A 15,117-nucleotide genomic window follows, 5' to 3' on the forward strand; every position below is an offset into this window, starting at 1 on the left:
ACACACTTTTGCTTGTTCCAGTCTCTGAGCGTCAAATGTGCCTGTTACTTATCAACAGGCTATGTTTTCACAAGTCTGGATGACATCTGAATGTGACGTGTGATTCACATAGAGATGATCAGCATGTGATCATTCTTACAGTGCTTGACAGTATGTACAGCAAAGGCACTCGACCCAACAAACCCCCAAAAATCAAAATGTACAAAATTTTAGTACAAATTTCGAATAGTGTTTTACGTAACTTGAGTGAAGGCAGCCTATCGGTAGCTGGCAGTGGTGAAATCCCTGAGGCTGATATACAGAGGCAACGTTAACAGCCACAGCATGATAAGCATGCCCTGAGTCCAAGTCCAAAACAATCAAAGTGTGCCACAACAGTAGAAAACTGGAGCAGACTAAGGAGCATCTAAATTCCACTGTCGTTCTCACTTAATACAACTGCACGGCCACGATAGTTGGGTAGATCAATGGACTCGTCAGATTATTCTCATCAAAAACTCGGTCTAAGGCTAAACATGGTCACGCTTAAAACAGTATTCAGGATTACCAAATCATCGAATCCACTGCTAAACATGGGGAATTGAATAGCAATACAAGCTTGTCTAGTTGCTAGACACTACCCTAACCCCTTCCAAGGCAATGCCACAAGGTATTAAGTCATGCAACACAACTGAAATCGGGCAGTTTTTCAGATGAGAAAGCTTGTTGCATAATGTGACTTCCACAGATAAGAACAAATAGCAAATACAGATAGCCAAGACCACACCAATGTACTGTCTTTCATTAACACCTGTGCCTGCAATTATTAACTTGACAGAACTTTTGAAGGGCTATTAGTCATCCATTCTGTCAATTGTGGCTGAATGGCAAATACTGTTGACGTACCCTGCGTGGCTCTAATCGTGCCCCACGGTGCCTCGAGCTCCAAGCCAAAGATGTGACATCACCAGGTGCAGGATGGGAATTCAAAGAGGTACCCCGCCATGCCTCAGATAGTAATAATAATAAAATCATAATGATCATTATTTGTACTAGTATATTAGTATTATTGTAGGCAGTTAATTAATACAAAGATCAATTAATAATATGTTGCTGTATTCTTTCTATCTTTTTCCCAGCATCTCTCTTCAAGGCATCTTCTTTGCGTACACCATTTTGCTTCATTATTTTGTCGATATACTCTTTCTGAAAGTTCAGTGGTCTACTTTGTTTCTATCAGTAAGATGATTCCCAATAAAAAAATATTCTTTGGCTGCTAATTATCTAACATCCTCAACAGATCCCAATATCAATTTAATGAGTTTCTTCCTAGGCTATCACTGTTTCATTTGTTCTCATTCCAGCACTTCCTTTGACATTATGGGTTTTTCAGTCGTGATATGCTGGTGCTGTTCCATAAATAATCTTTCCAGAACTTTGTCTTCTTTTGAGATCAGCAAATAAAACCCATAGTTCAGATCCACAGTATAGGACTGGTGTAGCCTGTAGCCTACTCTCTCTTTTTGTTCTGTTTGAAACATGCTTGTCCCACCAAAAGGAATTCATGAAGTTAGGATAGTATTAAGTAGTGTGCCTACGTAGGGTGTGTGCGTTTAATAATTTAATCATAAATAAGCATTCAGAGCAACAAGGTTGTGATGTAACTGTTCTAGACATTTTATTATTCTGATCATAAAAGTAGTAGTATGAGTTATGTGGCACTTGACAGTCCAGTTTCTGCTCCCCCACACAGTTGGTGTAAACTGTATTGTAATTTGGTATGAACAACATTGATTTTATGAACAACATTGAAGTCATTGTTTCAGGTAGTAGATCTGTTATTTTACTTCATTACACTACCATTATATGCATATGTAGATAATGAAGCTAGAAAATATGATTGAAAACAATAGCATAGGGAGAAGGCTGAAATGAAAGATCATAATGAATTTTCAAAGGCGTTGTCATTAATCAGTCTTACAATTTTTTGCTGCCTCCCATTGAAGTATACCATAGTGAACTCGTCACTCAGAATTTTGAACTCAAAAGAGAACACTTAACAATAACTACTATTTAGTTATAAAGTAGTGTGATGGTTGGGGTTTATCTGTGTGATACATTTTATATAATATGGGAGGACTGTGACTGCTTAAAAGTACTTATTACAGTTTGTTATTTTTGCCACAGGCCCAAGATTATGCATGCAGCATGAATGTAAAAGAAGAGTTGGAGGAGTGTGTGAATAAAGAGGTAATTTTAGAATTTATATGACTGCATGGAATTAATCATTGCTGAGTTGTGGTGAAAATAATGAGACGGTTATCAATTGTGTGTGTATTCACTTTAGCAGTCCTGTTTTTACTTTAGGGTAAAGATGACAAGACTTACAGTATTATAGTATGCTCCAGGTTGGAAACGAGGAAACCGGTAGAATAGAATATTTTGTTACACTTTACCCATATGGATTTAAACATTATCTTTGAGCAGGTGAAGTAGTTTAGCTTGTGAGTTTGTAGAATGGCTTCTTTACATTATAAGTGCAAATAAAAATTAAATGAGATAGCATTGATGAAGTTACATGAAAACTGGTACCAAGTCCCAAGACTCAAGCTATGATTTCCTGTTTTAATGAGTAGTTCCCTTAATGGTTCCATGTATGTGAACTCCAGCATTGGATGTTTTTATTCGCCATGTGATACTGCTGTGAAAGTTACAGAATCATTGAAGGAATATCTACACAAAGTAGTGCAGAAAAAGTAGGTGATCCTAACGTACTGAGTAGAGACTAAGATGTCTGTGAAGTACTTTAGAACAGTTTTCTGAAAGCTGTCGTAAGCTGCTAGTTTAACAGCCCACACAAAATTGAAATAGTTGAAATACTGCAACTATAAACAGGCTTGTCCTTACAGATGGTATTAGTACAGAGAGGGGCTAGTGATCATGATGCCAGCACAGCGACAGTGGTAAATGAAACTTCCTGGAAGATTAAACCTGTGTGCCAGACTGAGACTTGAACTCGGGACCTTTGCCTTTCACGGGCAAGTACTCTACCATCTGAACTACCCAAACACGACTCCCGCCCCATCCTCACAGCTTTACTTCTGCAAGGTTCGCAGGAGAGCTTCTGTAAAGCTTGGAAGGTAGGAGACGAAGTACTGGCAGAAGTAAAGTTGTGAGGACGGGGCGTGAGTGGTGCTTGGGTAGTTCAGATGGTAGAGCACTTGCCCACGAAAGGCAAAGGTCCTGAGTTTGAGTCTCGGTCCGGCACACAGTTTTAATCTGCCAGGAAGTTTTATATCAGCGCACACTCCGCTGCAGAGTGAAAATCTCATTCTGTATGGTAAATGAAGTTAATGAATCCTTTAAGATGGCTAGGTGAATAGATTTGTTAGAAAGAGCGGGTAAGTAGTTGTTAACATCCCATTTAAACAATGAGAATGTCATTTACTTCCAATATGATTTACATAGAGGAAGATGGAGAAACACTAAATGGACTGTAAATCACACGCTGAATAAGTATGTGGTGAGTAACTGGATTACAGACAGGAAAGAACCACTGTGGTTTAATGTCAGAATTGGGAAAATACTGAGGAAGCAGACTGTTGTACACTCAGTTCAAAAAAGTATGCACAGTGGTGACAGGCAAGTGCTAATGGAAATTCTTCTGTCTGTAAAAAGATCTACGCGTGAAGCATACAACTACCACCATCATACATGAGCAACAGATTTCACAGAGAACATGAGACATTTCTGGTCAAAGACTTCTATCCGGGCAGTCATTGACCAGTCTGGTGTGGCTTTGGAGGAATGCAGAAGGTGGTCACTAACCCCTCTCTGTATTTAGTTATCAAGTTCGTGCAGGAAGATCATACCAACATATTGTTGTTTCACTGTCACACAGACTCCTGTATTAGGAACATAGTAATAGGATCCCTGGAGTAAAGAAGCAACTGGAAGAGTTGAAAACATAATAGTTACCATGTCCAAACAGAATCACAAATCATTTGTCCAGAGAGTACTCTACAGCATTTTCCTCATACTTAGCTTGCATTTATTGCAAATCTCTCGCCTAGTGCAAAGACTCAGGCAGCTGGGAAAAAGTTCAGGTGGCTTCTGTATATAAGAATGGTAAAAGAATGTACCTGCAAAATTACAGAACAATATCATAATGATTATTTGCTCCAGAATTCCTGAACATATCTTCAGTTCAAATATAATTAATTTCCTTAAGACAGAAAAGTTTTTATCCACAAATCAGCATTGATTTTGTGCAATACTCATCTTGGTCTTCTATCAAAGTACATACTGTGAACCATGGATGATGGGCAACAGGCTGGATTCCACATTCCTATATTTCCAGAAAGCATTTGAACAGTGCACCACTGCATACTGTAAATAGAGGTATGAGCATATGGAATAGGTTTCCCGATATATGAATGGTGCAAAGACCTCTCAAGTAACAGAGGCCAGTACTTTGATCTCAACAGCAACTGTTTTTTCAGAGGCAAGAGTATCATCAATAATGCCACAGAGAATGGTGCCATATCTATATATGAAATGATCTGATGAGCAGCATTCTGTGCCTGTTTGCTAATGGCATTGTGTGTGGGGAAGGATCATCACTAAGTGACTACGAGAATACAAAATGACTTGGACAAACTTTTTATGTGGTGTGATGAATGACAGATGCAGAAATATTCAAGTAACTGCAGATGAGTAGGAAAAACAATCCCATAATGTTAGAATACAACATCAGTACTCTACAGATTGACAGCCTGGTCAATGAAATGTTTAGGTATAACATTGCAGGGGCCGGCCGGAATGGCCGAGCGGTTCTAGGCGCTACAGTCTGGAACCGTGCAACCGCTACAGTTGCAGGTTCGAATCCTACCTTGGGCATGGATATGTGTGATGTCCTTGGGTTAGTTAGGTTTAAGTAGTTCTAAGTTCTAGGGGACTGATGACCTCAGAAGTTAAGTCCCATAGTGCTCAGAGCCATTTGAACCATAACATTGCAAAGTGATATGAAGTAGAACAAGCACATAAGGATGGGGAATGATCAACTTTTTTTTGTATTTTGAAAACTGTGGTTCATTTGTAAGGGACACTACATATAGAACACCATAGAAGTGCTTAGTAGTAGTAATTGTTGTTGCTGTGGTAATAGATGCCATCCACGATGCACCGTTTGGTGGTTTGCACAGTTTTAATGCAAACATACATGCACAGTAGCCAGAAAGAAGATAATCAAGCTGCAGATTCCATGTGAAATGCATTCTCAAGCTTTATAAGTTTGGAAAGCTCGTTTGTAAGGCGTATATGACAGAGCCAAGGATCAGTCATCTGCTTGTGTCATGAAGAGAATACATGACAGAAAGGTAAACATAAATATAAACTAGAGTTAAAGCTGTCATCAGCCTGGAGGTTTTAAACACCAGAGTTCTCTACTACACACAGTCCTACTGACTACCATGTGCTGTTACCCTCTTTCCACATCTGAACTGATTTACCCAACTAGTTACAAAGTACCTGCTGTTCAATGATCAAGGACCTTTGGATTTGTAGTGTCACTATTACCCATTGAGCCACCAAGTACTAGAATAAGGCAGAAGCATTTAGCAGTAAAGTCCAGAGCTATAATCCATATAATTCCATATGGAATGCACTCCAAAAGTAGATGATGAACACACCAGAGGTCACATGAGCATAAAGTGTAGTTAGCAGATTCAGTTACACAAAAAACGGTGCTGAACTGACACCTTTCTGCCATCTGAATTGTTCATTTATGGAACAGTGGTTTGCACATGTATAGAAACAGACAAAGGTCATTCCAGTTTGTAAGAAAAGTCACAGGAAATACGTGCAAAACTACAGACATACCTAGTTGGTGCAAATATTCTTGAATGATTTTGTGATCCTGTATGATGGCTCTTGAAAAAAAATCAATTCATCTGCAAGAATGGAAATGGATCCCATAATTACTGGTCATGTGAAACTGTTTAGTCTGCTTCTCCACAGTGCTGCCACAATGTAGTCAGCCTGTAAAATGAGACCATAGTTCTGAAGCAGTATCTGTGGGAAAGCTAGCAAAGTTGATTTACCTTTCAATTACTTAGTACTTCTGCTATGCAGTTAGTCATTACTTTATGCCTTAAATTACGTGAAAACAGTAAGATACATTAGAACTGAATTGTACAAATGGATAGGTGTGATGTACCTGCCATTACCACATTGTAAACTATACAAGTACCTTCTCTTGTGATGGTGTCCAACAGTCATACCTAATCCACAAAACATATAGAATTAAAATGAATGTTTGCATAACTGCCTACTTATTTGTGGCAAAAAGTATTTTAAGTATAGTTATATATGTTGGCAATATAAGAATATTGTTGAGTCTGAGAATCCTACTTTCACTACTGTTCGGGGGTTACCACCAATAGCATACGCTTTCATTTATTGCACAAATTTCACCCATATTCATTCTTGCCCTTCATCTCCCCTCCACTCTTCTGATGCTACCATCCCACAGGTGTGTCATCTGTCTCTTCAGTGTACATTCCATGGCTTGCTAAATATTTCAAGGGTTTCTGCTCAGTGTTTCAGCCAGCTTTGGTCGAAACGTATTTTGAACATGACGGCTTTCTTGGAGGGCATTACATTCAGGAACTACAAATACATCAAGTATTTACTGTTAACATGTTGATGGTAGAATGGTCTTTACTTTGTATGCAGTCTGACTAGCGTGCATTCATCAGAGGACCTCAAACAACTGCCTAGCCTAAAAAACGCTTGCTTTGTGTAGTGCACCACTGACCCATCAAGTATTTCTACAATTCTCCACCTCATAATGCATTTCCAGCAGTCTGCAGTTTGGGCAGTCAGAGAATCGATGAAGCCTTTGGTTGAGACGCTCCACTCACGCCAAACCAAAGGACTTGAATCAATTCTGGGAATGCTGATACAAACTGTGTGTGCTGCATGCACTCATGTGTGACACAAGAGCTGTTTGCCATTTGTGCTACCTCTCAATATAAACTGAAGGTGGCCTCAGAACCCAAACGATGGGTATCATTGGCACCAACATCAGCCACAACTTGTAGACAGCCACACCCTGTATGTTTTGTAGCCACAGGCAGGACATTTTCCACATCTCAGATGAGGCTCCATGGCAGACATATTCAGTACGCATAGGATTCATTTCCAGTCCTGGATGCCATTTCCCTAAGGAGCTCCATAATGCGTTTAATGTTGGAGGTCCTGATTAACTAGAAAACTTCTCTCCACTTGGACCTGTCTGGACCCTGATGAATGAACACCTGCCAGTCCACTCACAGGGTGAATGGGTGAGGCAGCCTCCACATCACTCTGTGCCTCAAACAGCGCTAACTGTTACGACCCATCCCTCACCATTGGGTGAGGACAACTCAGCCACATTGGGTACACCACAAGGTGTCTTGACAACAGAGCCAGTGGGCAAAATAGGTGACAGCTTAGGCATCCTATGTGATGAGCCAGATTCTCGGCCCCCACTACTACAATAGGCAGCAGCCTGAATGCTGCTGAATATGGCAAAACGCATCTTCAGCTGTTGGTGAACTGAGGCCAGCTCCTCCATCTGCACACAGTGTGCACACATTATATCCATTCCAGTACTACTATTCAAGAATTAACAGTAAAACACACAGAGAAAGCTATATATATGTAGCTTGCTATTGTTCTGATGTTTCACCAGTGGAGGCTAATGCATTATTGCACTGTGTAGCTTTTCATTCAAAAGAATTAAGATCTGTGCAACAGACCATGAATACACTTTAAAGTTATTAAAATATGGGATTGCACCTCTTTATTACAAAAGCTTGGAAGGAATGTAATCATAAAACGAGAGCGAAAGAGAGAGAGAGAGAGAGAGAAGGAGAGCTACATATGAAGGGCTTATTTCAATAGTGGTACAAGTCCATTACCTCCACTTTTCTGCCTGTAATGCTTCTGAAATTAATGATCCAAACAAAGAGAAAGAAAGGATCGTGTCTAGCAAGAAGCCATATGCTTGAATATATTTGTGGTATCTCAACTGCAGATTTTGCAGCACTCATTTAACTTTAGGACTCTGTATCTCAAGATGAACAAAAATGGACTTGTACCACTATTGAAATAAGCCCTTCATATGTAACTTGATTCTGAAACAACCCTGATTAAATCAGGGTATTGTTAGCAGTCAAATAATGTACGGGCTTCACCTTTGCTTCAAGTAACGGTAACCTAATGAATACATGCTAATTGATTTTGAGTGCTATGGGTGTTATTTCAGGCAGAATTTGGCTGCTCAATAAGCAAGGGATTGTTGACTGAAGAAGGTCATGAAAGTTAGCCCGAGGTAAAGTTACATATTTTTGGTTAAACATAAATGGAAGGAATCACTATCACTGCAAAATAAATTTTTATTCATATCTAATCTCAACATGTCAAATATGCATGTGTTGTCCGTTCTTTTGGACATGTCCAAGGGGACAGACAGCATTTTGATCCTGCAGCCACAATGACTCAGGGACAAAGGAGGTAGAGACATTAGTTGTCTGTGGGCATTAATTTACATCAATGGGGATGGTTAAAAATTTGTGCTGGACCAGGAATTTAACCCAAGTCTCATGTGGACTGGGCAGTTGCAGTGACGACTATGCCATGTGGACACAGTGGTCATCACATCTGCATGGTCTACTCTAGCATGCTTCCTGTCAGACCCAAATTCTGAACTTACTCACCACTGATGCAGTGCTCATGCTCATGATCCTCCTTACACATGGTGTCTCACTGGTTCCTGTAAGAGGTAGTGTGGTGTGCATCTACACTGAAAGGATCATTGGCTGACATCACCTTAATTATATATGTGGTGTCCATTCTTTCGGATATGTCGATGTATCGTCACGTCCTGTTCCTACAGTCTGAACATGTTTTCCTTACTGCAATCATTTGTCCAGCGTTGTGGACATGAATGTGTAATATTAGCATTCCCTGTTTGTGATCATTTCTTGGTAAAAACAATTGTCACAATATGGTATAATTTTGCTTGCTGGGATCAACCCACAACAATGGGGACAAACATTCAGCCAGTGTGATATTCCTCCTCTCTCTGTGCCATTATGGTCAACACTCACTCATTGTGCAGCTTCATCAATGCATCTGAAAGGGGCAACAGTGCATACTGGGAGCATTAAGTGATTTACTACCGATACCTTGTATTTTCTACTGGTTTGAATAAAATATGCTTACCTTTCAGTAGGTAATTATGCGTCCCCTACTGCGCTATGCTGGTGTCACATACTGCAGTTTGAGCCCCTGACACAAGCAGTTGCTGGCCATTCAAAACAAACAAAAGACAACTCTGTAATAGACTACACGAATCTATGCATTACAGTTTTGTAAATGTGAGTTTACATCTCTGAAACGTACTCATTGTTGCTACATAGGGACCCTACCATTTTCCTGAGAATATGTAGTGGAGGTCACAAAACTAATGAAAGGTCTGATCTGAGTCTTAAACTCTGCTCAAAATTAGGTGCTAGTAGTTCATCCACAGCTTAACTCTACAAATTAAAAGATGTTCTCTTGCCTCACTTACAAATGTTCATTGCCTCTTCAGCCAACAGCCAAAAAGTGAGCCTAGGATGTCCTCTGAGCCCAACCAACAGATTTTGTTGTTGCACACGAGCCTCAGTTCACAGCTGGCCAATTGAACTTACACCATATCTGATATGAGACAGTGGCAGATACAGAAAAACCTCAAGGAGGGCTCCCTAAAGATACCTTGAGCTACCTTTACTTTTACTGTAATAAAAGCTAATCAAGTCATATGGAAATTGTAAGAAAGTTTTATTTAAACTGATTATACACATATACATGATATAAAAAAGTTATAGTTGTGGTTCTGTACTTTAAATGATGAATTCTATGCACCTACTCTTCCTGACAAATTGGTTAATTACATTGTCAGCACGACAAGCAATGTCAGGGTGAGTGTCCAACAGAGCTAAGCCATTAAGTCGATCCTCCTTCACTGTTGACCTCAGCCATGTCTTTGTACACCGCAGTGTTGAAAAACTTCTTTCTACTGCAGCAATAGATGCAGGTAGACAAATATTTTGTACAGCATGTGCAAAGTAGGATAGTCAGATATAGGATAGAGAGACAATGCTTACATAACAAAAACACAATCATTAAGAGCATTTATGCTCATTGCTTGTATTGAAGAGACTGTCCCATTAGTCTCTTTTTAATCACAAAGTGAGAGTCGTCTTCTAAATACAGTAGTTCGGTTAAGCACTGATTTAGTTTGTGCGCAAGATCATTAGCGTCATGTTCCAGTAATTGTGATGAAAAAAGGATGTTGAATTTAAAATGATAAATATTTTCTTCAGCAAACGCTCTCTCGTACCAGTTGTAACATGGTCCAGTGTTGGAATAAAAAGTTACTTTCTAATATGTCATAGCATCATCATTATGATCGCAATATGATGAACGTCGAATCTAATCTTGCTTTTGCCATTGCCCAACGCCCAGGATATGGTCTTGTAAGATTTTGCTGACTAGATATTTTATGCGCATGTCACTTAGTGTAAATAGATTGATAAGAAACTCCCCTTTTCACCCCCTTCTCTACCCCCCGCCTCTCTCCCGCCCACCCTGTCTCCCTGCCCCCCCCACCTCGTCTCCCTGCCCCCCCCCACCTCGTCTCCCTGCCCCCCCCCACCTCGTCTCCCTGCTCCCCCACCTCGTCTCCCTGCCCCCCCCACCTCGTCTCCCTGCCCCCCCACCTCGTCTCCCTGCCCCCCCACCTCGTCTCCCTGCCCCCCCACCTCGTCTCCCTGCCCCCCCACCTCGTCTCCCTGCCCCCCCACCTCGTCTCCCTGCCCCCCCCCACCTCGTCTCCCTGCCCCCCCACCTCGTCTCCCTGCCCCCCCACCTCGTCTCCCTGCCCCCCCCGCCCCGTCTCCCTGCCCCCCCCGCCCCGTCTCCCTGCCCCCCCCGCCCCGTCTCCCTGCCCCCCCCGCCCCGTCTCCCTGCCCCCCCCCCGCCCCGTCTCCCTGCCCCCCCCCGCCCCGTCTCCCTGCCCCCCCGCCCCGTCTCCCTGCCCTCCCCCCGCCCCGTCTCCCTGCCCCCCCCCCCGCCCCGTCTCCCTGCCGCCCCGCCCCGTCTCCCTGCCCCCCGCGCCGTCTGCCTGCCCCCCCCGCCCCGTCTCCCTGCCCCCCCGCCCCGTCTCCCTGCCCCCCCCCGCCCCGTCTCCCTGCCACCTCCCCCCCCCCCCCGCCCCGTCTCCCTGCCCCCCCCCCCCCCCCGCCCCGTCTCCCTGCCCCCCCCCCCCCCGCTCTGTACCCTGCCCCCCCCCCCCCCCCGCCCCAACCCCCACCACCGCCCACCTCTCTCCCCCTGTATGACAGTGCCATGTAGGAACAAGAGACAGATGCCCTGATACGTCACGTTTTTGGTTTCCAGTTTCTTGAAGACCCATTAAAGGCTGGCGACCCTAGTGTTTGCGTAAAGCAAGACCCCGAACTGAAACACTGTGCTGCTGGATCTGAGCATAATGTAAGTTTTCACACAAGCACTGTATTGTGCAGGAAGTGTAGTAAGAAACCCTAGTTAGATGTGTTATTTGTAGGGTATTACCAATAGTATTTTAATAGCACTTGTAACAAGCATATCTTTATGAACCATTAGTGTTGCATTAACTTTTTATTGTGATTCTACAGGTATGTAATGAATGCCTTAAGTACATATTTGGTGTAAACGGAGCAAGGAAGGCTTCCTCTTGGAAGTAATTGTTAATCTTGTTACACCTCTGTGACACAGTGCTGTAACATATGTGGAACTATGACATGTGATGGGTGTATATTCTAGAGTTCCCAGTCACTATTCACTGTAGTATTTACATCATTACTGAAATCCTGCTATGGAATTCCTTATTATTTTCCTCCAGTACACATGACATAAATTTACATTGTTTCCTAAAGAGCAGGCACTGAAAAGACATGGTGATATGGCAAGAAGCTGTGTAAATAACATTAAATTTGGGTAATTTTGATGATAATGTGTGGAATGCCACATTCATTTGTTTAATGACCAAAAATTCCTGTTGTTTATGGGTTTACTGTTGGAAGATTATTTGCATCTTTATATTATCTGAGTTTAATTTTGAAATGTTGCCACACACGTACATCAGATTTGTATATGGAAGTACAACCATCCGATAGAGTAGGCCATAGTGCCTGTGAAATCAGAGTGGATTATGTGACAGGAATAGAAAGTGAAAGTGTGCCAAATAAGTACTGCACAATGGCTGATAGCAAAATCAGGAGCAATAGAACTGATTTGACTACATTCTGACACACTCTCTTCCCAATTGATAAGAATCTCTTCAAAGTTGGATGATACTAATGAGAAAAGAATATTGAGAGCTGTCATATACACACAGAAGATAGCAAGCAGTTATAATTCACAGATTGTGTTCTTATTTCAGTCGGTTGAAGATCCATTGGGAATATCTTTGTCCACTGATTTTATCAAGGAGGATCCTGAATTAAATATAACTGAGAATACTGTAAGTATTTACATCTCTGATGTATTGCATGTATTCAGGTAGTAAGTCTTTTGTTAAGTGTGTAGAGTAAAAGATGCATTGCAGTGGAATTGTCGCAGATTGTCAGTTCTCTGGAATTTGTTGCTGTTCGTAATTGTAGAGTATTCTTGTACTCCTGCACTTGACTTTCATATCACCTCTTACATTCTGACTGTTTTAAATAGTAGTGGAAGGGGACTAGTGGCTGGTATAATCCTGTTCTCAGTAGCCCTTGTTGTTATCAACTACATTGTGTAATGGTTGTTTGTGATGGTCGCGAAATTCACATTTAGATGAAGTGTAAGTTCTAATAGTGTAGATGATTTGAGAAATATTCCTACTTTCAACAACTTCTGATAAATAGAATTCAAAAGAACACTGGCTGTTCTTATCTTTTGTGTGAATCATAGTTATTCTTGAGTTTGCCCTAAAATGTTTTTGGGATTTGAAAAACAGAGAGGAAATTTGTGGGTTCTAGATCAGCCCCAATATGTTGGCCACAACCTGTACATATTGTGGCAGCTTCTGTGGTACCTGTTGTATTACTTATAAAATTTTCATTAATAGAAAAACTCTTATAGCTTTTAGTGAATGATTGTACATAGCTGAAGCCATGTATGGCCTCACCATGCGAGTCCTGGCAGATCTGAAGAAGAAAGATTATTTTTTTAAATATGCTTTATGACCTTGCTAAGGGAAGGAGAAGCTCACATTGATAAACATGTCACAAGAATGAAATTAGACAAATATTGGGGAACATTCAACACACATTTGCGAAGGTTAGGTACTGGCTCACTCTTGATCTGATTGTTCATAAACAAACTTTCTGAAGTTATAAAGGATTTTTCAGGCACTGAAATGTTAGCTTCTTCAGACACTGGAATGTGTGGCGATTATACAAGCACACAGGTCTAGGATCCAAACTATCATGCTAGGAACAGCTCAGAGAGTATATAAAGGAGTGTAGCTGATTCACAGCTAACAGGCCAAGACTTAAATGTCACAGGGACTCATGTTATGCCATTTTAAACAAATGAAAGGGATGCATTGGCATCTCAAGTAGACAGGACAGTAAGTGAAACAGTAGTAGTGTTGTTCCACAAGAAGGGTTTTACAGAAATGAGAATGCTGCACATAGTAGTCAGGGATGTGCATATGAGGAGTTTGGTTAAAACAGTGATCTGTAGGGTGTCCTAGGGCATAGCTGTAGTTGTCAAAATGGCTGGATTGTAGTTGGTGACCACTTACCATGAAAATACAAAAGGCCATACTGGCCTTCATATGCAGCCCAAGAGATCACAGGTCAAACAAGATGTCTCCATGACACCAGGGCCAGAGGTTCAGGGATAGTGTCCACTGCATGGAGTGCTGCTCCCATAGCAAGTGTGAAGAACAGTGTGTTGCTGATTGTGTGGTCTGGAATACCATGTCATGTGGTTGGCACTGAAATCACTGATGTTGTACCCCACTTGTTACTTTGAAAATTCCCCCTGTGGGTTCAGGGGTTAGAATAGGCCCGCGGTATTCCTGCCTGTCGTAAGAGGCGACTAAAAGGAGTCTCATCTGTTTCGGCCTTTAATATGATGGTCCCCTAAGGGGTTTGACCACTTCCTTTCCGAATTCCGTTAGTGCGTACCATTTGGGGAAGGACGCCTTACGTGGTGCATCTTAAATCCATCTTGCCCTAAGATCTGGCACACCCGATATTGTGATGGAGTTGGATTTCAATCAAGCTTCCGGCCACATCCGCTGGAGTGTGTTCCGGATAGCATACATTCCCTCCATTGTGCACTTCCATCTTTGCCCTCGTGATGTACATGGATATTTCGACACCCGACATCCAGCATGGTAGCCAGTCCGTTGTGGTGGGGTCGTCATGTACCCTCTTGGTGATAGCACTCTGACTACACAGGGAACGCACTGCTGATGCCTGAGCTGCTACCTCCCCACGTATGCCGAGGAGTAGATGCCTATCCCTCTGGGGCATCGGGACTCCCGGCAAAGGCCATCCTGCCAGGTTGTCTTTGCTGTGGCTGTGTGGCGCCCATGGGGAGAGCCCCTGGTCGGAGTGGGTGGCATCAGGGCGGATGACCCGCAATGAAGCGTGGTACATCATCTCTCGCTGGTGGGCGTCCACCAGCAGTCTCTAAGCGATTGAGGTCTAACCTCAACGGCAAGAAATACGAACCAAGATCATTTCCCTCCCTGGCCACTCCATGGGAGGAACGTATACCTAAAGAAGGCAGTGGAGAATATTCACCCCGATACCTTGTGTGTATGCGAGTTGATGGGGTATCGTTTATGTTAACAAAGCCCCAGTTTTTTGTGGAGCATTTAGATGACAAGTTTGGGGAGGTGGAGGGCTTGTCCAAAATGTGCTCTGGTTCAGTACTCATCAAAACAGCATCCTCTGCTCAGTCACGGAGGTTGCTCAATTGTGACAAGTTGGGGGATGTTTCCGTTACCATCATGCCGCATAAGAGTCTCAACATGGTCCAGGGCATTATATTCCACAGGGATCTTCT

The 15,117-nt window shown here is 42.3% G+C and overlaps 1 protein-coding gene across 1 annotated transcript in view; it reads left to right on the forward strand.

Annotated features, from left to right (window-relative positions):
• LOC126427307 (uncharacterized) overlaps positions 1-15,117 on the forward strand; it is a 128,016-nt gene that overhangs the window by 16,585 nt on the left and 96,314 nt on the right. Inside the window, exons 3-5 of the mRNA XM_050089612.1 lie at positions 2,167-2,229; positions 11,470-11,562; positions 12,494-12,574. Coding sequence (XP_049945569.1) covers positions 2,167-2,229; positions 11,470-11,562; positions 12,494-12,574 — 237 coding nt within the window. The remainder of the gene's footprint in view (positions 1-2,166; positions 2,230-11,469; positions 11,563-12,493; positions 12,575-15,117) is intronic.

The sequence above is a fragment of the Schistocerca serialis genome, chromosome 11 (assembly GCF_023864345.2).
Source record: "Schistocerca serialis cubense isolate TAMUIC-IGC-003099 chromosome 11, iqSchSeri2.2, whole genome shotgun sequence".
NCBI classification, from domain to species: Eukaryota; Metazoa; Arthropoda; class Insecta; order Orthoptera; family Acrididae; genus Schistocerca; species Schistocerca serialis.